This window comes from Humulus lupulus, chromosome 1 (genome assembly GCF_963169125.1).
Source record: "Humulus lupulus chromosome 1, drHumLupu1.1, whole genome shotgun sequence".
In the NCBI taxonomy this organism is placed as follows: domain Eukaryota; kingdom Viridiplantae; phylum Streptophyta; class Magnoliopsida; order Rosales; family Cannabaceae; genus Humulus; species Humulus lupulus.
In genome coordinates, this window is record NC_084793.1 from 272,796,775 (window position 1) to 272,820,857 (window position 24,083).

The following is a 24,083-nucleotide window of genomic DNA, read 5'->3' on the forward strand; positions in this document are numbered from 1 at the left end:
TTCATCATTGTCGCATCTGAATTGAGTGTGCCAAATCTTGACATCTCACGTTGCACTATGTGTTCATCTGCTGCTTGAGTTTCCTCTGTATTCTCATCTTCGAATTTTGCATGAATGCTCCACCGCTTCAGGAGAAGTGAATTTGGAATTATTCTCACACAACAAGACTTCATAACAGCCCATATGTGTCTGCATGGGTAGCCATTGGTCTCATAGAATAAGCAACTACATGTAAAGTGGTCGGTTCCTAAGGTACGAGTGACCCTATATCTTGTTTGACCGTCTTGAAAGTTGCCCACCCCAAATATAGTGCAATTAAGTTGGTCTTCGTGGCTACTAATGAAATATCCATTCTCCTTTTTGATATGTTCGACCACTTTGTCATACATAGCTCTCGTGTAAAATTTCGCACTCTGATCGTAGTAGGTCTGCAGTGCATCCGATTGGGGTGGGATTTGGGGGAGTGTGTGCTTGCTGAGGTAGTCATCTTCACTCTCAGTGTGACGCAACTTAGTAACTCCAATGTCAATTGCTGTAACAAACTCGCGTAAACTGTATCTCTTTAAGAGAAATCTTTTCAAACAAAAGTTCATAGACTCACACCTTTGTGTTGTCCTCATTCCAGCCACAAATTGACCATGGAGGAAGGTTTTTGCCCACATGTGTCTTTTGTTGTATTGGAGTTGGCACTACTCGTTACTTTCCATTTCAAAATTCTCTATCAATTCTTTCCATTTTCTTTCAAAGATTTCTTCGGTGTAGTAAGTGTACATTAAATGAACAAAACCTTTTGTAAACTTTGGACCCTTGCAATTTCTAGAAGCATTTGTGCTTAGATGCCAAGCACATAAATGATGTGTTGATTCTAGAATAACCTCTTTTATTGCCTCCCGCATGACATTATCCCCGTCTGTGACTACAACCAATGGTCTCTTCTGATGGTGACATTGTAGGAATACTCGTAACATCCAAGTGTAAAAAGGAATTTTCTCATCGACCAGCAGGGCAAACCCAAAAATGCAAGTGGAGAAGTGGTGATTCACACCCATTAATATCGCAAGCGACTTGTTGTAGGTGTTTGTCATGTACGTTGCATCAAAAGTTATGACATCTCCGAAAGCCATGTAGTCTCTTCTTGTGGGTCCATCAACCCAAAAAACATTGGCAAGCCTATTTTCTGTGTTTGCCTAGTGGTACACACAAAAAATTGGATCTCGTCTTGACAAACAATCGAGGAATCCTAATGCACCTTCGACATCTGTTTTTAGTTTTTCTTCTCGAGCCGCACTGGCAACCCTGTTGTACACATCTCTTATTTGGCAAGGTGTTCTCTAGTGACCCCCGGATTGCATGGCAATGTTCGACATTATTTGAGATGTTTTTATACCAACTAAGTTCATAGAGCGAACTTGTGCTAGCAGACTATAGCAATTGACTACTCCTACCAAATCCCTACTCCCTAGTCTGAGATGCACATTTATCGACAACCCCTCCAAAATTTCAATTTCCGTCCATCAAACTCTGCCTATGAATTTATATGAATTCACCACTTATGAATTTACCATTGACAACTTTAACTTGTATTGGTTCTCTTTCAAAATATCATGGAACATTAAAAAAACATTGACCCTTTAAACTTACGATGTGTTGGCCACCAGGGAGGTGTGCAATGTGAAAATAATGTGAACTATCACAGAGAGACAAACATTGAAGGCTCACTTTGTAACGACCCCAAATTCAGTATTAAGGCTTAAGGGCCTGGAGTAGTGTGCCTGGAGGGCATGATGGGATTTGGTGTGTGTTTCTATTGAGTTTTATGCATGATTATCATTTAATGCACGTTATATGACTAATTGATTATTTGAGATGCATGACTATGTGAATTAGTATGCATGTAGACCTGATTGTCTTATAATGAGCATGATTGTAATCTGGCCATGATAGGGCATAACTGTGATAATTGTACTACATGAATTGTGCCATGTGAGGTGGTGTTTTTATCAGGATGCACGCATCGAGACGGTCCTAGTGAGCCATTTAGTCTAAAAGTCACAACGGGATGTTGTACCCGGCTCGGGAGAAGCCTAGGGGATACTTTGGGAATCTTATAAGTTGAGTTGAGAATGAGTGGTTAGTTATTGGTAATTGGGTAACCTGGGTAACCGTTTGTAACTGCTATGGGTAACAAGTTTTAAGATAGAAAGTGGTAGAATTGAAATGAAAGTGTAAAGACTTAAGTGCCCTTGAAGGTTTAGCTAAGGAGGGATTATTAGGAAGGGGTAAATTGGTCTTTTGGCAAGACAAATAGGCAAGTTTCAGCTGGGTATATGGGGTATACGGTTTGGGCATTGGATCATTTAGTGTCTTGATAAAGTTAGAAGAGAAGGAAAAGAAGAGGAGAGAAAGGCTAGGGCAAGCAAGAAGAAGAAGAAGAAGAGAAGGAGAAGTGGGAGTCTAGGAGGAGATCAAGGACTTTGTGTGGATTCTTCATTTGAGGTAAGGGTTTTTTACATATTTAAGTTGGGTTTTTGTTTTGAATTAAGGAATTTAAATGCCTAAGCTAAGCATGGTTGAGTTTTGGGTTAGTTGCTGAAATTTGAAATCAAAGGAGTGGATCTTGAGTGTGTTGATGTTTTGATTTGATTCTAGTGTTTATGGGGTGTTAGATTGTTCATATGAGGTTTGGATTTGAGTTTTGGGGTTTAGGTATTGGTTTGGGGTGATTTGGAGAGGTTAAAACTCGGGAAAAATGCAGGAAAAACCCAGAAAATCTGGGTTCGCGATGGAGCGCCGCGGCGCGAGGAGGCTTCAGGATGGGGGCATGGGCTCTGGGCGCCGTGGCCCTTGATGGGTGTGTCGCGGCCCTAGGCCATTTTGGCAGCCCAAATGTTGGATTTTTAGGGGTTTTTCCCGGGGACACGGGGGATGGTTCCGATGCTTTGTTTTATGGATTTAGAGGTCCCGGGAGTGCGGGATTGGTCGCAGGAAGTGGTCTTGGGCTTGGTTGGTATTAAAAGTGTCTTTTGTGTGTTGTGACTAGGATTTCGGGAGGCTCGTACTAGTGGACCGTCCTCGTGATCGTGGTGCATCGGAAAGCACGGAATACAGGTAAGAAAACCGTAACACCTGAGAATAGGGCATAGGCCCACTGTGTGATTGCAGGGCGCGGCCCTAGATTGTGTTGTGTGCGAATGTGTAATCTTAGATAAATTATTGTATGTTTGAATGGTTATTTCTGAATGTGTTATATGTGTGATTGTAATGGAATGAACGGCTAAGGCCGAGAGCGGCGTAGGCCGGGTACGGCAGCGGGGCCGGAAGTAACGCTCAGCACATGGGATGCTATAGCGAGGGTGGGACCCAAGGGATACATGAGTTATCCTACGGTAATGACCGAGACCCCCAAGCTTTGGTAAGGCCTCTGGGGCGGCATGGCCGTGCTTGTTTAATTAATGATTTCCTATTTATCAGTGAATTATGCCAGTGATATTATCTGCATATGTTATGTGCTATTTGGGTTTTCTTGCTGGGCTTCGGCTCACGGGTGCTCCGTGTGGCAGGTAAAAGCAAGGAGTCAGTCAACCGGCCATGAGTATGGAGAGCGTGGGAGCGGCGCGTACATGTTCGGCCTGCCCGACTGCTTTGGTTGGGGGCATTTTGTAAATGGCTGTATTAACCCATTCTTTTGATAGTTAACCTGGTGTAAATCTATTTTTGAGTTGTAAATATTTTGTAAACCTTATTTTGGGATCCCAGATGTTAGATACTTAACGTTTTCAATGGAACTAAACATTTTCAAAGAGTACAGCCTTAAATTCTGATTTATTCACACTTTTGGTTTTAGAAACCACTTAGAGTCAGTCAAAAGCACGATTTCTATTTTTAAACTCACTATGTAACGGCTCTAAGGTAGTAGGGCGTTACACACTTAGTATGGGATCTAGCAACTTCTCAGATAATGTAAGAAAATGTCGTTGTGGAGAGGATGTTGTGATTCGAGTATCATGGACCACGAAAAATCCAGGCAGACGGTTCTATGGTTGTCCCAATTATGTAAGCTTTCCTCTTGCTAACTTTCTTTTTTATTTGTTACAAGTTTATATTTTTTGTTTCTTCGGTTTTAACACAATCTTATACAAATTGTGATGGTTTGAATAGACCACCTTGTATCAAGTTGGTTGGGGCCACTTCGGTTGGTGTGAACCTAAATTTTCTAATAGGTCAACGGAAGCAATGTGCATCTTAATCGAGCGTCTGAAAGTGCCAAAGGAAAATTATGCAAAAAAGAAGAAAGAATGCATGTGGCTTAGGCTATTTATTATATGCCTGTTTGTCGTATTCTTTTGTGTAATGGTTATGTTCTAATTTGTGCACAAGCCTTACTAAAACTTGGTTCCAATCAAAACCATAAACTGTACTCGTTTTTGTCAATCAAATAAATACTGTTTGAAATAAATATTGGATTGTATTTTTAAGATTAAAGAATTTGATCAAGCGTTTTGGTGATCACTTAATCGACAAGTATAGTAATGGTTTGAAGATATTGCTTATAAATACCAATATGTGTTTTACTGCCACTATTTTTTTTTCAAGTAATCTTAAACTATAACTCATGTACTTGGCCATTGAAATACAAAATTTTAACATTCCTCAATGGCTTAATATTACAAATCTCAAGTTTTGTCAAATTTAGAGGTTCTTTTTTAAAATTAGAGATTCAAAGTTAAATCCAATTCATAAATAGGAAGCTATATTAACTGCTACTTCATACCTCCAATCCATATAACATAACCAAAATATTAACCATTAATGTCCAAGTCTATGATCCAAACTGGACAAAGTCCATATGTCTGGCAAAAAAAGGTAGTAATCTTACATGTATTGGATTTTAGTAAACCAACCCATCAAGAACATATATAGACATAGTTCATTCTTCCATCATCAAACACATTGAAGATTACCACAAAGAGGAAGACTCAAAATTAAAATTCAACTGTCTAAGATGCAACTGAAAATGTATAAAGCTAGATATGATAGCCTAGACTTCTAACGACCTAAACCTAAAGCTTTCGAGCAATTGCATTACGACTAGCACTCCTGGTTCGAGAAGACACAGTTGGAATCATGTTTGCCCGTTTAGCTTTCTTGGTTGAAAAACGACTATCAGACTGTGACTTAACAGGGATCAGAAGTGGCTAGGAACTTTCACCATTGTTATTCCCAATTCTGTCAATTTCGCCACTGTCATCCACACTGATTAATATATTATAATTATCTTCCCTTTCACGAGCAATCCGCTCCCTTCCTTTGTTGAATTCATCACATACCAAAAGATTTCCAAATCGAAAACGCTCCGCAATAGCATCAAACTATGTATATAATTTTTGTGTCAATTTCATAAATAACAGTACGATAGAAAAAATAAATAGAACCACACATCCCTTAAACTAAAGTTTACATACCTCGTACGTAGTGGCATTTCCATCACTAAGGGCGTCCATGTATTTCAAAACAAACACTCTACAGTCGTAGCTATTAGCTTGCTGAGGCAAACTTTTTCTACAGAAATCTCAAACCCAGCAAATTTCCATCCACTCTCTTGAGTGGCATTAATATCAAATGCAAATAAAGTGTCCAAGGTCTCCAACTATATCCACATATGACAAAGTATTAGGCAGTCAATCATGTAATCAATTTTGAATTAACAAAATCTCATACCATTTCTGTAGTACAATCGAATTTATCATCCATATCCCCATTTGCTACAAAAGAATCCCAGAGCACATCGGTTCTGCCTAGAAGATCCAATCGAACCACGAACATGTGTCTAGCTCCCAGATCTCCATCTTTCATTATCGGAACCACCATCTAAAGTACAAAGAATAATTATGAAAAACTCATACAAGGTTGTATTGGTAATGAAACACATAGTCAATATATAAGTCTAACTAAACAAATTGCATTATAAATCACCTCTTGGCACTTCCCAAAATCAGAAAAAATGGTATTTTCTCCATTTGTTTTCTCGTGCAGCACAATTAATTGAATACCCTTTACCAGAATGTTTTTCCTACAAATAGTTTTAATATAAAAACACTTCATTAAACCAGTTATATAACATTGTAATTTCAACTAGGCGAATATAAATAAACATGATCAAAAGTTTATACAAATCCAACTCACTGATACATTCATAGGCATAAACCATATGGCTGCATTTTCGTCTAGTTGTTTCTTACGCTCAGCTCTAGTCAATATCCTGGCATATGCAGAAACAATATGCATAACAAGTTCACTATCTGAGTTAGATAAATTGGATTTCATATTAAAAATGCCAGTCAATTAAATTTAATACTTGCCTCTCCCCGAACCCATCTCCCAAGTTCCAATGACCGCATGCACTCGCAATCAATAACCAATCTTTCATATTCACAAATCAGAGCGCTGCATAAAAAATTAATTAACATTAATAAAGCTTAAAATCATAGCTGAATAGTATACTTAAATAACTTATACATACTAATCTTCAAAGTTATGGTTGAAAATATAATCTGTCATCTTGTATATCTGTAGGGATTTCAGGTTTGCAAGTATGAATGATCCTACTACAAGCCCTTTACTAGAACGAAAATGTTCTAGCCCAGTGTCACCCCAAGGATTTGGCTCTTTGGGTTTAGCAATTGACTTCCTTGCCTCAACAACCACATCTAGCAACTCCTATGACAAATTCATTCCAACATTATTGTGTTTTTCTCCATCAACTGGATTCTCTCCTCCCTGATTGACATTCTCCTCTCCTATAAATTTTTGCCCTAACAGTTTAGTTACCTCCTGAGTGGCCATAACCCTCAACTTATTTGGTAAAGCAACAACTAGTGCCATCAACCCCTCCACTTGATGACCAACTTTTGTAAGCTTTTCCATCAGTATGCTACTTTCCTTATAGTCCCCACTATGGCTAGACCATCCTTGCTGAGGGCCAATACTAAGTTCAGTGACAACGTGAACTTGTTAAAAAATATAAGAATCGACAAGCTACCAATTAGTCCACCAAGAAAGGTGCGTAATGTACAACTTACATAAAAAATAATAATTCACATACAATTTTTCAGTTACTAAAACCTCCACGTTGGCATATGTAGCCCTTCACTTTTTTACATTGTTCATCAGTCCAAAAGGTGATGGCTGGAACGGATCGGTCAACATACGTGTTGGGGACTTGTATGTGGTTAAAGTACATGAACTGCCATAGTATAAAACAAAACAACAATTTATTTGTCCCTTTCATATTAAAATAATCCTTTAAACCAAATTTAAAGTAACAGAAAGAATAAGTACCTGAAGGAAAACAGTGCATCCATTCAAGTGGAACAAGTTACCGGCTTGGTACTTTCTGATAGATTTCATAAGGCATCGAACGCTATGGGTGGCACAGTTTTGATGAGGAATTCTACAAGAATCGCGCACTATGTTTATGTAACTTGTGCACAACTGGTTGCCCGATCCAAGTACGAGGACGCTGCTAACAATCACCAAAATGAAACTTGCCAAGAAAAATTCGTCCGTATTCACATACTTTACCAACTGTGCTTCTAGGCTTGACAATGACACACGCTTCTTTCCAGCAATCATTCTACTCTTAATTTCACATTCAGGAACTTTTGCTTTCTCATTAATAATGTGGTTTCCGTTTGTAATGTCCATCACACGTTGGAAAACATCACCAGAAATGGGAAACATCTTCCCGTAAATTTTCATACAACTATTCTCAACATCGACTGACTCAACTAGCCACTGCGCCAAAGGAGTATACATACTAGGGAAGTCAACTCTCAAATATGCTCCAAACCCAGCTTCATGCACCATGGCCTTCTGTTCATCAGATAATTTATTCACAATTCGAGATACCCTCTCAAATGAGCATCGGGTCACGATGTCACATGACCCAATCTCACGAGAGTCCACTTCTGTTTCTGCATCATCGTCATCATCATCAGTCCCATCTTGGTCTTCACCTTTAGAATCACAATCAGAATCAACTGGTGCCACCTCCTTCCCCATTTTCGATTTACCAGTCAAAATGCTCTTTAGGGCAGACCTCCATTGGGTTGCTAGCTCCTTCTGAATCTAAACAAAAAAAATCAACAGTCAAACAATATACATAAAATCTTGCACAACAAGGAAGTAATTCTACAAATGTGGCTTACAAGTGCATTTTCTAGTCATCTCTTCTTTCTTAGCAAATTTTCGAGCTTGGATGTCTCATTCTTAACTGTTTCCAGACTATATGTGGTGGACCCAAAACGGGTATGTTTAAAAATTTATATATCGCAAGCGCACGAATCGTCCATATAGAATAGTGATCGCAAGCAAGGATGCCGAACCCAAAGGAGTTGTCTAAAATCGAAAATGAAACTATTTTAAATCAAAAGTAATAAATTCTAGCCTAGTTCCAAAGATTGATAAGTTTTAATATTATGAACATAAAATAAAAGATTGAAAAATAAAGCTATTTAAGATAATGAAAATAAACCAATAATGAGTTGAAAATAAGTGTTAAAAGAAAAGATTATTAAGATACTAGAATCCACAAAATGTAAGTTTAATAATATTTAATAGTATATTGATTCCCAAGTGTTAGTGATAGTTAAAATAATTTAAACTATCCTTTTTCAAAAAGATTTATAATTTCAAACACAAATTTCTTATAAAAAGATAGGATTTTTCCTCACTTTTCAAAATTATAATTTCAAAGCATTTAGTGTAAATCAATCTAATGAAATAACAAATAAATCAATGAACATTATTTATATGGCAAAACATAATAATTTTGTTCTAAGCATGGATGTGTACAATTTAATGACACATCTTACACAAAGAATATTATGTTTATGCACTAATGAAGAACAAAGTGTAAATATGTTCTAACAATCTAAAATACAAGATATTGAAGATGAAAGAAATATATGTAGAAGAAAAATCCATAAACTTTGTTGTATTACAAGGGAAATCAACATACAACATAAATATTACCTAGTTACAAGTTGCTTCATCATGATCTTAATAATCTTATGAAAAAGATTAGAAGCACATAACTAGAGTAGAAATTACAAAATAAATGACATACATACTTGCAAAATGCTCTTGAAAAACCCAAATGGAAGAGAGAATGGTAGAGAGAAAATGAGATAAAAAGATGGTAACCAAAACATTCAGCCCCCTAAAATGGTCTTCAAAACCCCTATTTATAGCCAAAATGACAATATTAAAATAATCAATTTAAATTAAGTAAATTGATTAAGTTAATAATAAGATGGTAAATAGGGGTAAATTATAGGAGTGATGATGATTTTGGGTGAAAAATGTGTAGAAAAGTGGGCAAAAAGTGGCATTTTGAACCTAGGGGACAATTGGTACACTTAGACATTTTTAGGCTAAAAAGTGTCAAAATGCAGCATTTAGGCTGCTGGTGGCAGGCGGCCTTGTGGGCTGAGGACAAGCTGGGCCAGGCGGTTGCAGGTGGCTAGTTGCTTGCTGCTTTGGAGGCAGATTGAAGGCAGGCGCTGAGTGCTGGAGAGGCTGAATTGTTGAGATGGCAGGCGTGGGCCTGTGAGATGGCTTGGGCCATGTGCTATGTTGTGGAGAGCTGGCCCAATTGGATTTGTTGCTGGGAGGAGATGCGGCAGGTGCTTGATGAAGCAAGGAGGTAATGGAGGCAAAATGGGAGACAGGTGGCGGCAGGAGAAGCTTTCGATGCTGGAGGTGTGATGCCAGGCGTGAGGGACAACTGGGCCAGGCGCTTGGGCTGGCAGCTGGGCAGGAAGGGAACGGGCCCAGATTGGGCCTGAATGGGGCAGAGGCCCGAAAGCTGGTTTGGAGCTGAAGCTGACCGTGGGCCTGGGCTCTAGCATGGGCCTGTAAAGAAAATATTTTCTTGTTACTTTCTACAAAAATATCACTTTTATTTCCTTTTCTCTTCAAAACTAACATTTTTTCTTCTCTTTTCAAGAGCATTAAAATGCAACAATTTATTACAAAATAAGTAAATATTAAATTAGAATTAAATATTTTCAATTGTAAAATAACTCAAATTAAGTCCATGAAAATACTAATTGAAATTTAATCTACTTTAGAAACCAAGATCAATAAAATAACATTTTTTTATACTTATAATCTAACAACACAAATTTTAAATAATTAAATTACAACATATTATAATAAAATATCTATAAAAACATATAAAAATCTAGAAAACTACAGTAAGACTAATAAATTAAAAATTACATAAAAACTTAATAAGTTAATTAAAAACTCAAGAACTAAGCAACAATTAGCATATAAAATATGGTAAAATAACTCTAATTCCTAGAGTTATCAATATGTCCTGAAATCAAGCCGATAACTAAATCACCAAAAATCATTAAGGAAATACTAAACTTATAGGGACAAGAAAAAAAAAATTACACACCCTAGATCACCATCCTCATCGTTCTTGCCACCAGTACCTTGTTTCCTACCCACACCTCCTCGTTTGCGTTTTAAGGTCATTCCCTAAATTTCCCAAATATGAATAAGATACTCAACAATTTAACCACCACATCATTCAATTAATCTTATTCTTAAAAATTTCAAGATTAATCTAAATATATGATTTTCATAAATAACAATGAAAAAAAAGATTATCATATAGAAAGCACATCTATATCTCAGATTCGGTAACCAAACTAGTTGAAAATAGGTGATATAAATTTCACATAGCAATCATAATAACCAACACACCTAAAAAATATTGACCATACACTGGGTGCTTAAAAGAGAAACCCATTAACTTAACTATTTAAGACATACAAAATTCCATTATTCCATAACCCTATAAAAAAATTTGACTAGACATGCATTGATTTCTTAAAAGATAAATCCATTACTCTGGAAAATATTTTTTTTAAAAAATAAAATGCAAATCACACAATGTTAATGATCTTTCTCGATTATTATAGGGCTTATATTCCTCTAATGGATTTTTTAAAACTTAAAAAAAAAAACTCTGTTTAAACGTAAAAAAAACATGAACTTCAGATAGCACCAGCATTAACATATGGGTTTGAAAAAAAATTACTCACCTAGATGAGGATATACACCAAATCTTGCTTGCTCCGTCTGGATTATAACTTCACAAGCATGAACTTCCTTCCGTCTCCTCTTCTATCTTCCCATAAAAGAACAATAGCTTCGAAACAGAGAACAATGGTGAAGAAACTAAAGACTCTTGGTTTGTAATGGTGCACAAGGCAACCAGTTACCAAGAATAAACAAAGACCCTACAACACTTTTCAATACCCCTACTACTAGACTGTAAATGTCACTTCAATGTCAGTTCAACTCCTTTTTTCTTCCTTTGCACCCAAGCCGTTGGATTAGATAAAAAAATAAAGGACGGCCTAGATTCACTAACGAAACTGGTTTCGTCTCTGGGCTGGGTGAGACTAAATCGGGGTCCTTAACTTAAAACTATTTTTTTTTACTTTTATTTCCTTCTTTTTTCTTCTTCCTCACGAGTCACGACTCCTTCTTCCTCCGACTTCTTCTTCTTTTTCTCAGGTGGTGGTTGTTAGGGTTAATTGGACTGGCGTTGAAGAGGTCAGGCTTGGTTGGATCTGACGTTGTCGGGGTCGAATGGGTTTGAGGACTATGGGGTTAGGATTGGATGGGTTTGGGCTGAGGCGACGACGTCAATCGAGCTCTAGATTTGTGAGAGAGGCAGCAATGGCTGACGGGGGAAGAGCTCTAGAGTTCGTGGGTCATGGGCAAGGGGTCTGTGGGAGACGAGATTCATGATTTTGTGTGAGAGACGAAGTTCATGGGTCTTGGGCGAGGGATTGTGAGAGACGAGGTCCTCCACTAGTTTAAAAAGCTCAGTATGTGGTCTATGGAAGCTTCACAATGGGATTGATTTTTGGTGTTGAAATCTGATTTTCGGTGATGTATTTTATTTTGATTTTGAGGTGCATGATGAAAATTGATTTTGGTAATTTGTTTGATGTAATTCATGATGAAGAAAAGCTTGATGTTGCCCATTTATTTTCTCTACATTTCTAGAATCGTTATACATTTAAGTTTGATTTTGATTTTGGTATTTTGGGCACTTGCAGAAACTTTTATGTCAAATTTTGTTTTATATATTTAATTAAATTTTGGTTTTTATTTTTTATTAAAATATAAAATTTTTAAATTATAAATAAATTTTTTATTTTGAATTACACACGTGTCAATCTCACATCAATACTCCTTAGCCATATTGACGAAATGTAACGAAAGTTTTATAAATCACTAACGTTAAAAGTTCGGGAAATTTTTTATCATCGCGAATAATTAATGGCAATTTTATATAATTTTTAAGTAAAATGACTAAAAAAATATCATTTCAGATTTATTTATAAAAAATGTCACTGCAAAAAAAATAAAAATAAAAAGTGTTTATTAAGCACACCTTAATTTGAGTAGATTAAAATTCTATTTTTTTCTTTGAGTATTTCTAATCTCTTAAAATTATTTTCATCATTGAAAAAACACAATAATAAAATTTTCTAATTATAAAAATCATATTATATAAAAATAGGTTTATTTCACTTTAAATATTTTCCCAAAATTTGAATTTTAGACTGTATTAAACCTTTATTTCTTTATTTAATAATTTATTCTATTAAAAATTTAAATTCATCATTTTTTTTATAAATGAGGTGTACGATTTTATTGATTTAATTTTGTTGTTAAAGGAATATATGATTCAAGATATAATATATAAGGTGTGTTTATAAATAAATATATTTATAATTTATAATTTGAGGTGTATGTTAATTTATAGAGTATAGTTATAGACATCATTTTAATTTTATTTATACTACTGGTAAATTATAAAAATTTATTTATATAATAAGAAATTAAATTGGCCTAACGGCAATACTACTTTGCTTGAAAGAATAGTTAGATTTTTTTTCGCTCTTTTATTAAAAAAAGTAAGGTTAGTTAGAGTGGATTTTATTTTAGATTTGAGTTGGGCACTAAACCACTAAGTTGTATTAAAACGTATATTAGTGGTCAACTGAAGCTGCCAACCTGACCAGACCAAAACCCTTTGTTGTTTTATGTAAATTTTTTAGGGCAATTGCAATTGCAGATCGTTGATCATTGAGATCATTGATTGAATGGCTCGGGCAGGAGGAATAACCAATGCGGTAAACGTAGGCATAGCAGTTCAAGCCGATTGGGAGAATCGCGAGTTCATTTCTCATATCTCCCTCAACGTTCGCCGCCTCTTCGATTTCCTTGTTCAATTTGGTATTTATCTAATTTCCCCCCTTTTTTGTTTTTCAATCTAAAGGTTTCTCTTTCTTTAATTTAGGTTACAATTGCCCCCAAATCAATATGTATATATCTCCTGAAGAATGTTGTTATGGTTTTCTGTTTTTGGTCAGAGGCTACGACAAAGAGCAAATTGGCCACATTGAATGAAAAGCTTGATACTTTGGAACGTAGACTTGAACTTCTTGAAGTCCAAGTGGGTACAGCCTCAGCTAACCCTTCTCTTTTTTCAAATTAAACAACCTTTGCCCTTGTACTTCTACTACTACATTGCCTCATTTCTATTGATCTCTGTAAACCCAGTTTCGAAGTATTATTGTATTTCTTCTCTTTTTTGTTAAATTATTCGATTTTTAATGTTTTAGCTACCATTCAGCTACTGTCTTGTCTGCATATATTTACATATGTACAATAATAAATAAGCTGGCCTTCGTTTCATGTTATATGCTGATCCATTTTGGGTTCTTCCATTTATGATAATTTCTTTTCACACATTGCCCACTGTACCAATTTATTTTTCATTTCTTTACGAAACTTACTGATCATGTCGTAGCCAACTTTCACAAATCACAATTATATTCCTGCCTAACCATGGGGGAATAAGGAAAAGGACCCATGATTTGCTTCATGAGATATGGGATTCGGATTGTCATACATTTTTCAGGGTTGATTCAATTCCTCGGGGGAGCATACCTAATAATCTAAGTTTCATGATTTTACAGTCTCTTGATTATCGAAGATTGTAGTATTTACTATTTTGTAGAGGAACTAGTATAAAGGAAGTAATAACAGTTTTTCTGCTTACATTCCCAAGTGAATTTTTTAATTGCTTTTCGGTCTACCATGTACATAGGTTCATAGTTCTAGAGCTGAACACGAATCTTCTTGGTTGAAGTTTCTTATTTTGTTATGTAATGGGCTTTGACCCATGTTGTCCCATTTGGTAGACTAGAGATTTTTTTTTTCCGGATAATATAAAATTATGAGGCTGTAGTTATAGACACTTGTATTCGTTTTGGATTCTGGGAAAATAGTGCCAAAACAGAGCCCATTCATCGTGATTCAGAATGTATATTGCTCGAGTGAATAGTGGAAAAAGAAAAAAAAAAGGTCTAAGAGAAGAAAAATCAACAAGGGAGAGAAGTCTAAGAAAAGATCCTCATTTCTTTGTCATTTCAAGGCTTGTTACAGCAGTTATTATTATTTTTATCATCTTGGCTCTGGAGGAGGCAAGGCTTGTATTAAAGTAGGTGAAGCTTCTGTTGGAGTGGACGGTGGTATAACAATTCTCTTGTCCAAGACTATGGAAGCCGAGCTCTCAATAGACCTCATATATTCTGATGCATTGTTCTCTATGATCAAAGCGTCCTCTAGTTCACGGACGATGTCGGCCATGCAAGGTCGATAAGCAGAGTAGGGCTCAGTGCATAACAATGCCACCTCCACCACTCTCCACATAGCCTCCGCATGGTAACCTCCCTTTATGCTTGGATCGACAATTTCATCGACGTTTGATTCCCTTGCATGTTGTTTAGCCTGCAAACAGAGGTGGTGTTTTTTTAGTCTCTAGTATATATGAGATAGTAAGGAAACTTCCAATTCACAAAAAGTATATACATTATGAATCCTCACATTATGATATATGAGATAGTACGGAAACTTCCAATTCACAAAAAATATATACATTATGAATCCTCACATTATGATATGAGTAATAATAATGTGCATATTTTGTATGTGAATTCAATGCGTCTATAGCACTATGTTTATATCTATAATGTAGTCTGGGTTGACTCAAATAACAGTTCTATCTTTCACAATGGTGGATTTTTCTCGTTAACAGGTGAAAATGCAAGATTCGCACACATGAAATCATACTTTACAATATGGTGATTTTCAGAAATTTATGAAATTGATCATTCATACCCATTCAACCAGACCCCACTCACTCCGTGGCCTTCGTATGTTGAGTGGCTCTCTACCACTTATGATTTCAAGTAACACAACTCCGAAGCTAAAGACATCGCTTTTGTCAGATAAATGGTGGGTTGTATAGTACCTGAAAGCATTAGAGTATAAATTTGAGCAAGTTTGGTCTCGTTCTCCAGTTTTCATGTATGAAAACAAAAGTTGCTCCATGTTGGTTCAAAGAACAAAGGATGCAGTTTTTTTATTTTATTTTTTTATAAAATAAGGCAGCAATATGTTTTGATGAGAGGAAATGAAAAGATTTCAGAAACTGTCTTCTTGGAGTTAGATTAACAAAAGTGAAGGAAAACTACATAGCAAAAGTTGAGCTGAAGAAAAATCATACTCTGGGTCCAAATATCCAGCAGTTCCTCTAACTTCCAGAGAAACGACAGTGTCACCTTCTTGAGGAGCATATTTTGAGAAACCAAAATCAGCAACTTTGGCGTTCATGCTTTGATCTAAAAGTATATTACTTGATTTCACATCCCTATGTATAACGCACCCGGCGTATGTGTGAAGATACGTTAGTCCTGCAGATTCACATGAAAGAGTTCTTCAAACCTCATTGCATCAGACATTTTATTGGAAAATTGTCAAATGGACCAATATCACAGATAGAAATCACTTGCCTCGTGCAGCACCAAGAGCGATTGAAAGTCTTGTTGGCCAGTCCAACTTTTTTCTTTTTGCCGATGCTTCTCCTGTTAAGAAAGCAAGTTTTTTATCTGTCAAAAACCAATGTCGGTACAGAGGAAGAGATAAGAAAAGAGGATGTGAAATGTACCATATAGGCGATCTTGGAGGGAACCATTGGACATAAATGGATAAACAAGAATTTGTTGGTCATTTTCACTACAATAACCAAGTAGAGGCACCAGATTCTCATGGAATATAGTTGAAAGAAGATTTAGCTGTACAAAGAAAATGTTTAAAAAACGGCATAGTGACAATTGATGACAGCAAATGAATGCTTGTTGCAGAAAGATGTGATACCTCATTCTCAAATTCTCGAGTTCCTTGAGTTGAAGTTGCGGATCGGACTTTGACTGCCACGTTCTGGCCGTCAGGAAGAGTGCCACGATAAACAGAACCAAAGCCACCTTCTCCAATGGAAGTTCTGTAATTTTGGGTGGCAGCTTCTATGTTGGCCAGACTAAATGTTTGTATGGATATTGACTTCACCACCGTCTCTTCTATGATGGGTAACGAGAATATCACGCCTGTAGTTTCTGCTGGTTCAAAAATAATATGCAAATCAAATTAAATATGCTCGAAACTGATCTTAACAAACACACAAAATATAGATTCAGCAAAGCATTAACAAGCTTTCGATATGGATTCAGTGTACCCACTCTTTGATCTTGGTCCTTTAAATCCTTTGCCATTAAGTACTCCCTGAGGTATCAGTTTTTTCTTGTAATAGCAAAAAAATATAACACCAGCTGCCACAGTCAACAGAAGAGTTCCACCTGCAACAGAGCCTATGATGATACTTCGATTTGGTGCTGCTTGTCCTTCACTGATAGAGATGCATGTTCCAGACCTGATATAGTTATAAATTTCGGATTATGTTATATATGTGTGTAAATATTTGTGTGTATATATATATATATAATTATTTGGTAAATGCTTGTGACAGTGTTTCATACCATATGTCAAGTATTGAGCTATTAAAGCCATATGGATTCCCTTGGACAATCTTTGGGTTGCAGCCAATATATCTATTATCAAACAGCTTTTAGTTGATATACGCTTGATTAATGTCATTTGCTTTCTAAGCCATAGATTGATATAATCTAATATGGGAATTTACTAAATTTATGAAACAGAAAAAAACTTACAGCATTTCCAAATGTGGCAGCATTAAAAGAGATCTGGGAAGTGACCCACTAAGATCATTGCTCCTTAGATCTCTGTTAGGTGAGAAATGAAAAACGGTCAGTGTAAAATTTGTTTTGCAATACTTGTTTGGAACATGTACTGCAAATCCAAGCAAGGAAAAAAAAAGTTTTTGCAAAAGCTTGCTTGAATAATATTCCCCTGAGAAGAGATCTATCCTAAGCTACGGAAATAACATTCAGTACTTGGAGTAATTTATGTAAATATTATGAAACTTCACCAAGTTAGGGAAATCACAGGTAGTGATGCACACGGGGCGGGACGTGTTCCTCGTCCCCATCCCTATTTATATTTTTAATCACCATCCCCGCTTATTTCTCATCGGGGAGGGGTGGGGAGTCTCCTATTGAGGTAGAGAATCCTCACGGGAAACCCATTTGTTTAAAAAATAAAATTTAAAATAAAAGTAATAAATTATATGTAAATTAAAATATTTCAAAATATTTATTATTTAAAATATTAAACATTATCCTAAATAAAATTTAAAATATTAAAAAAGTTACTACTATACTACAATAACACTTAAAAAAAAGATATAAAATATTACAAAAATATATAAAATTTTAAACGGGATCCCCCATCCCTCCCCATTTAACATTCGGAGATTAAAAATTATTCCCATCCCCGTCCCGTTCCTCATTTAGCCGGGGATTCCCCACCCTATTAGGGGCGGGTTCCCGCGGGGGGCGTCCCTATGGGAAAAATGTGCATCTCTAATCATGGGGAAAATGTGCATCTCTAGTCATGTAACTTTCATTCGGAACTATTTGCATACGGAGACTATTATAATAAGCTATTATCTCAACACAAGCTGTGAAAGCTACTTGTTAAAGCCCAGTAAAGTTGAATTAAAAAGAGAAATTACACTAATGTCAACATGGAGGAAGAAGGAAAGGCTGGAATTTCACCAATGAAGCCATTGTTACTCAGATTCCTACACATCACCAAAAAAAAAAAAATTGAGTTAGAGGAGCTAGTCATTTAGTCCAACTACCACACCAATAGTTAACACCACAAATTGAAAATACTGCTTTACACCATACAGAGTCTTTAAGTTGGCCAACATAGTAATATTTGGAGGAATTGGTCCATTAAGATTTGTTGAAGCAAGGTTCCTGAAAAATGTAGCATCAAATGGGAAAAAAAGATTCAGAAGCAATAACTTGCATACCTAAATTGACCAAGTATAATCCTTTTAATTTCAAATAAAGCATGGTGAGCATAAACACATGTATTTGAACACATTCAATACTTTCAATAACCTAACAAGCTTAAATATTGATACAAACAAAGTACGCAAAACTTACAGTTTGGTTATGACTGTGGAACCATTCATGGTTCCACAAGTCAGGCCTTCCCAGGGACTTGGAAGACATGGATCTCCAGTCCAACTATCCAAAACTTTGTTTTGCTTGTTAAAAACCATCAACTCATGTTTGACATCCAAAATCACATCCACTAAAAGAAATAAGAGAGTTGAATTCAGTAAGTGAAAGAGAGAGTATTAAGAACGGAACAGTTATCAATTTGTTGGGTTGAAATTTTGAACTCACCATCATTTGGATTGGTTTCTTGTTCCCATGGGAGCACCTGAAAGATCTCATAAGCATTACAAATGGGTCCTAAACTAGATCCAGAGGCCTTTACCAAGGTCACATTAAGAAACCCATTTGCCTTTACATCAAAACTAAGCTCCTTGTAGTTGGAGCCATTACCCAATATATCAAATCTGGTTTCCTTTTCCTCATTGTTTATGGATATATCAAACAGCCTTGCACCAGGTTGAACTGTTTGATTGAGTTCAAGAAAGTAGAGAATCACACGGTACGTTGAATCCTCTGTGTCGAGGTCATTTTGGGTGAAGTCCAATCGGTTGGGATTAGCTAAAGCTGTCTGTAGGACTAGTAAAGGTACTCCAGGATTAGCTTTGTAGTTCACAACTTTGGCATCAGCCACTTGGTTTGGCTTGCTTGTGGGTTCAAAACTAGGCTCTGACTTCCAAATTCTGTCACTTGGATCAGTTGGATATCTGAAATGAATCATAACAATGTGACTTTAGCATCTTGTCATAGTTTATACTTCCTATTTACTATCAATTTGATTTGGTCATTCTTTGCATGGTTATATGATATCTGGGCAAAATTGGGTTTTGTTTTTCTTAACTTGTTTGTACAGTTATGTTCAAGTAAACTTTATCCATTGACATGGTTAATGTGTTTTGAATAAAAATAGAAAACATACCTTATTATGTCTCCTTCTTGAATTCCCAAGTCAACCCTCTTGACCACTTTCAGAATATTAGAAAACCCTCGTAAATATTCCAAACTTTTCTGTTCCCTCAATTCAAGCTGAGAAATATAAGGGGTTCCCACTGTTTTCACTAAGCAAAAGTCTATGTACCTCTTAGTAGCTCTAAAAACCCCTTCAACCTCCAGCTCTTTTGGAAAATTTACTTGACTAATTTTAGTAACACCAACTAAAATGGAAAAAGATGGTTTTAATACTGTATCATCGTTGTATAAAAATGTACCCCTTATGAGATAATCTTGACCCTTTATTGTGTCTAGTCTATAACATCTTTTCCCTGAAAAATCTATGTTGAATATTCGATTTTCATCATAACCAGCTGCCCTGGTTATTTTTTGGCAACCTGTCTTATCAGGGAACCAATTGTAATCTGATTCCCACTTTATGTTGGTTTGAGGATCACTATAATTGTCTTTACAGCATGCTAGGCTGAGAAATCCTGCATTGAAAATAACTCATTTAATAAAAATTAATGTTTCTGTGACTTGCAATTTTATGGTATTGTGGCTAAAACTAGTCTCTTATTAGGGAATATCTTTAGACAACTGAAAAATGTAACTATATATATATATAGGCGAGTTGTATAAAGAGGAACTTGCTAATTCACGAGGTTGTGGCTTTGTGTAACCCTTAACCTTTTTTTTAGAATGAATTACCACATGTATTTTTTTTCAATCATGATTTTACTAATTAAGTTTATCATAAGGTATCAGTAGAAAATGCCACATGCATGCAAATGAATTAATCAGCCTATGACCACCAAAATCGATCCCTATTCCTTCCCTGCCTACCATGTCTTGAAAGTATTTTTGAAATCCTAACTCAAACAAATCAATTACATATACAACTATCTCAGGAAAACTGATATAGAAAGAAACCTAATTGAGCACAAATTAATTAATCTGAAATAGATATAATTTTAACCTAATTCAACAACAGTTATAGCAATTTATTAATGTTTATATATCTTGATCTATGATAATCTATAGCAAAATTCGTACCATTATCTTTATTATGGCTTACCTTCTTGGGCAGAAGTTGATTGGGGTAGAAGGAAGAAGCAGAAGATAAAACACTCAAATACCCTTGAAACCCAATTGTTGACCAACCTTTCCATCATCGTCTTAACTTCTCCATTTGGTCCTCATTACCAAGCTTTTAGCAAAGCCAAAGTCTTTTCATACTCATTTTCTTCTCTATTTTTGCTTGTAGGTATCTGACTTTCTTTCAACTTAACCAAAATTCTTGATATTTCCCTAGAAAGACACATGGAATATATGTTGGTATATAATGAAAGAAAAAAAGGCACCTTGTTTAACTTATTAAAAGCATATTAGAACATGTACACAGATGAATCAGGACCTTGAAATCTTCAAAGGACAAGAAAACATCAAAAGGGAATTAGAAATTGTGGAAAAGAAAACGATTTGATAAATGGGTTTGACTTGTATCATGGAGTAGAATAATACATGCAAAGAAGCATAGCCAGGGAAGAAGAGAGACTACTTCAATTAGAATATTAGTACGAAGTTGATATAATTTTAAAATACATTTTTTAAAAATCAAATAATTAAACAATTGCTTACACATATATAATAAACTAACAAGTCTTTTAAAACAATTAAATAAGAAATTAAGAAGTACACGTAGTGTTTTTGGTTGTGGTGGTGGTGGGTGTTTGATTAGCTATAATATTTTAAGCTAATATGATTTTAAATAAATAGGTGAAGCAAGGTCTACTTTCGTCTCCTTCTTTGTCTCTTATTACCTGATATTAATATACAAACACGAAACTTCGATTATTTGGGTTTGGTTTCATTATTCCTACCCAATTAATATGCTTTAGTAGCTACAATATTTTAATTAAATTTTCGAAACCTATATAATATTGTACATTTCTTTCACATTAGATGCTTTATAATAGAGAATTCTTCAAAAATTTGATGAAACAAATTAAAAATACTCTCCTTTGGATAATGCAAATTGATTCTTTATTTAAAGATTCTCTAAAATGTATTATCCTTTCTCTATAGCTATAGAAGGGTATAGAGCTCCTTCAAAAAATATTAAGAGAAGCTAAAGTGAATGCTCTAATAATCATGTTATACTGTAAATAAAGATGCTAGGTAATTAATTATTCATCCCAACATTTTACAACGTTTTTTGTATTTTTTGATCGTCTTTCTTTATTTTGTTTTTCTCCTAAGTTTTGTCTCAATATATGTACCATGAAAAAAATAATAATAAGAAAAATAGAGAAGTAACTATTACATGACCTTGTTAAATATATTATAAATAACCAAAAATTAAGTAATATCAATTATATGTATAGTTTTTGTTAATATAACTTTAGTTTTGGGCGTTTATATAAATTTTTATGAGTAAAGATAATCTTCATTAAAATAATTACAACAAATGTGTTAGGAGAGACCGATGTGATCATGGAGGCACCCTTATAGTAACAGGAGAAAAACTTTAATTTCTATGTTTTAATGTTAATTGTTTTTAAGCCTATGAACAATACTATAAGTCGTTTTGTATGCATGAATTTGGAGACGGGAATGAGAATTTGAACACTTTCCTATGTTTGATACTGGATTTGAGTTTTTCTAACCTGGGAAACTGTACTCCAGGTGTTTACCGAGTTTTTTAGAAATTACAAATATATTGAAAAGTAAGAGCTAGAAAGAAAGGCTAAGAAATAAATGAGAACACAATTTTTACATGGTTGGGGCGTTAAAGAGTCTTAGTCCACAAGTTACTAGTATTAGGCTTTAGATAGTTTTGACAATGAATGTTTTCTGCAAGTTCAGCATCATTTTTCTTATAAGAGAAAATGTGGGATCCTTGCTACAGTGCATGACTGACCCTATTTATAGGTAGTCATGTCACTTGGGTTGGACTAATCCGGGCCCAATAAGGATATAATTACAATTGCTCGCTAACGGAGCCATAATACAAGAAATGTAACATAATTAAGGGTTGTTAATCTGGGCCCATTGGGCCAGCTTAGGCATGGTGAAGCCTTACAATTGTCCTTTGTATGTTAGCACGGACTAATCCGCATGGGCTACTAAGGAGATTCTGGGGACAGGATCTGTCAGAGTAGTGGCAGTACCATTTCCTAGGAATAGTGTACATTCCGTGCGTACCACATTCTACAGGTTAGTTAGGGAGACCAACTGCCGGATTTCTCGAGGACACGTCAGCTGTAGGAAGGACTAGGCTTGTTCTATCTGGCTAGGTGATCCGGGTTCATTTACCTAAGTCATGGTTCGTGTACTAGGACCGGGTTCATTTACCAAGGCGAACATGTTGATGGTGGTGTCTTCTCATGGATTCCACTTGATGGGATTTGTCTCCTGGAATGGATCATCTGCCACCATAATTTACATCCTGGAGGATATAGACTGAGTATGATCAGGAAGGTGGTTCGAGCCTGCACCTTAGTTCTGGCCCCTTCGCTATGCTTGCGCTACTTGCCAGTAAGTGGGTATGGTATGGTTCGGGCCGACATGATTTCCTTGTTTATTGTTCACTGGGCCCAGGTTGGGCCCGTGCCTCTTAAATGGGCCCATGGACCCGTTTGGCCGTGCCACATGTCATAGGTGGAAAATATGGATAATATTTACCCGCCAAGTCTTCATCCGTATTTGCACGGTGGGGACTTGCCTTCTTCCTCCTGAATCAATCACATGTATCCCGGTTCGTTTACTTAAGTCGCGGTTCATTTACCGAGATCCGGGTTTTGTTTACTTGGGGGCCATTTGGTCGATCCTGTCCTTTCACATTCCCAACGTCCTAGACACATGTCTCCAGGTTGATGGTACATCTGTGCCACTCGCGCCCAAAATATATGGGGAAAATCTTTTGATGACCTAGGTGACTGATGGGTGTCAGTGCATTTCCCGAATCGTCCCGTCCATACAAAAAGGTGACTTGAGCACTCGAGTGGGCTGTTTAATGCTTCTGCATTATCTAGAGCTGACAGATGAGGATTGTTTTAGGGTTTTCAATGTGGATCGTTGAATAAGGTAGGTGCGAATCGTGGATTGAGGAATCCATGATTTAGTACCCGATTGGGCCAATTAATGCCTCTGCACTTTTCGGAACCGTCGGATGAAGGTAATCTTGGGATCCTCATCGTGGACTGTTGGATTGAATAGCAACTTCTCTTCCTATAAATACCTCAATAGACTCCTTTCCACATTTTTACTGATCCCAAATTCTCAAATTAGAGAGCAGAGAGCCAAAGCCTTATATGTCCGAAGTTGTCGACGAACTTCTCCAACGATTAGTGCATCTTCATGCCCATTTATTTCCGACGAAGCCTTATTTCACTCAGCAAGAAGACAATTCTGTCTCGGCCAACTGGTCTAGAAACGTCGACGAGCTGCTGTGCCGCCTCCTCCGATTCAAGACCGAATTCCTGCCGGCGTTGTCACCTGAATTTAAACAAATTCTAGATCCACTACCCCATAGTAAGTTTTCTGGTCATTTCTTTATTTCTATTAGTCATTTTTATTGCCATGTTGTTTTCACGACCG

The 24,083-nt window shown here is 36.0% G+C and overlaps 2 protein-coding genes across 3 annotated transcripts; one reads left to right on the forward strand and one right to left on the reverse strand.

The window, feature by feature from the left end:
* Nucleotides 1–13,064: 13,064 nt before the first annotated feature.
* LOC133806776 (protein BRICK 1) lies at nucleotides 13,065–13,802 on the forward strand. The gene is made up of 2 exons (XM_062244868.1): nucleotides 13,065–13,335; nucleotides 13,473–13,802. Exons 1-2 carry the CDS (start codon nucleotides 13,203–13,205, stop codon nucleotides 13,595–13,597), a joined length of 258 nt encoding a protein of 85 aa, XP_062100852.1. The 5' UTR covers nucleotides 13,065–13,202; the 3' UTR covers nucleotides 13,598–13,802.
* A 527-nt stretch (nucleotides 13,803–14,329) lies between these two features.
* LOC133806750 (nodulation receptor kinase-like) lies at nucleotides 14,330–21,088 on the reverse strand. Of its 2 annotated transcripts, XM_062244840.1 has the most exons (16): nucleotides 20,899–21,088; nucleotides 20,560–20,792; nucleotides 19,471–19,975; nucleotides 18,783–19,258; nucleotides 18,537–18,687; nucleotides 18,273–18,344; nucleotides 18,095–18,163; nucleotides 17,172–17,243; nucleotides 16,980–17,051; nucleotides 16,683–16,873; nucleotides 16,324–16,559; nucleotides 16,115–16,241; nucleotides 15,960–16,031; nucleotides 15,674–15,860; nucleotides 15,286–15,418; nucleotides 14,330–14,895 (listed from the first exon to the last, which is right to left on the reverse strand). In XM_062244840.1, the coding sequence occupies exons 2-16, from the start codon at nucleotides 20,654–20,656 to the stop codon at nucleotides 14,569–14,571; spliced, it is 2,787 nt and encodes a 928-aa protein (XP_062100824.1). In that variant the 5' UTR covers nucleotides 20,657–20,792; nucleotides 20,899–21,088; the 3' UTR covers nucleotides 14,330–14,568. The 2 variants fall into 2 exon arrangements, with proteins under 2 accessions (XP_062100824.1, XP_062100830.1); XM_062244846.1 differs by having other exon boundaries at nucleotides 20,560–21,088.
* Nucleotides 21,089–24,083: the final 2,995 nt, after the last annotated feature.

What these genes read in the sequence shown, in the direction of transcription:
- LOC133806776 (XM_062244868.1), top strand. Translation starts at nt 13,203, where the DNA reads ATGGCTCGGGCAGGAGGAATAACCAATGCGGTAAACGTAGGCATAGCA. An exon ending in CGATTTCCTTGTTCAATTTG is followed by an intron (nt 13,336 to 13,472) that starts GTATTTATCTAA and finishes GTTTTTGGTCAG; the next exon opens with AGGCTACGACAAAGAGCAAA.
- LOC133806750 (XM_062244840.1), bottom strand. Translation starts at nt 20,656, where the DNA reads ATGATGGAAAGGTTGGTCAACAATTGGGTTTCAAGGGTATTTGAGTGT. An exon ending in CTGCCACATTTGGAAATGCT is followed by an intron (nt 17,052 to 17,171) that starts GTAAGTTTTTTT and finishes GTTTGATAATAG; the next exon opens with ATATATTGGCTGCAACCCAA. An exon ending in CGCTCTTGGTGCTGCACGAG is followed by an intron (nt 15,861 to 15,959) that starts GCAAGTGATTTC and finishes GTGAATCTGCAG; the next exon opens with GACTAACGTATCTTCACACA.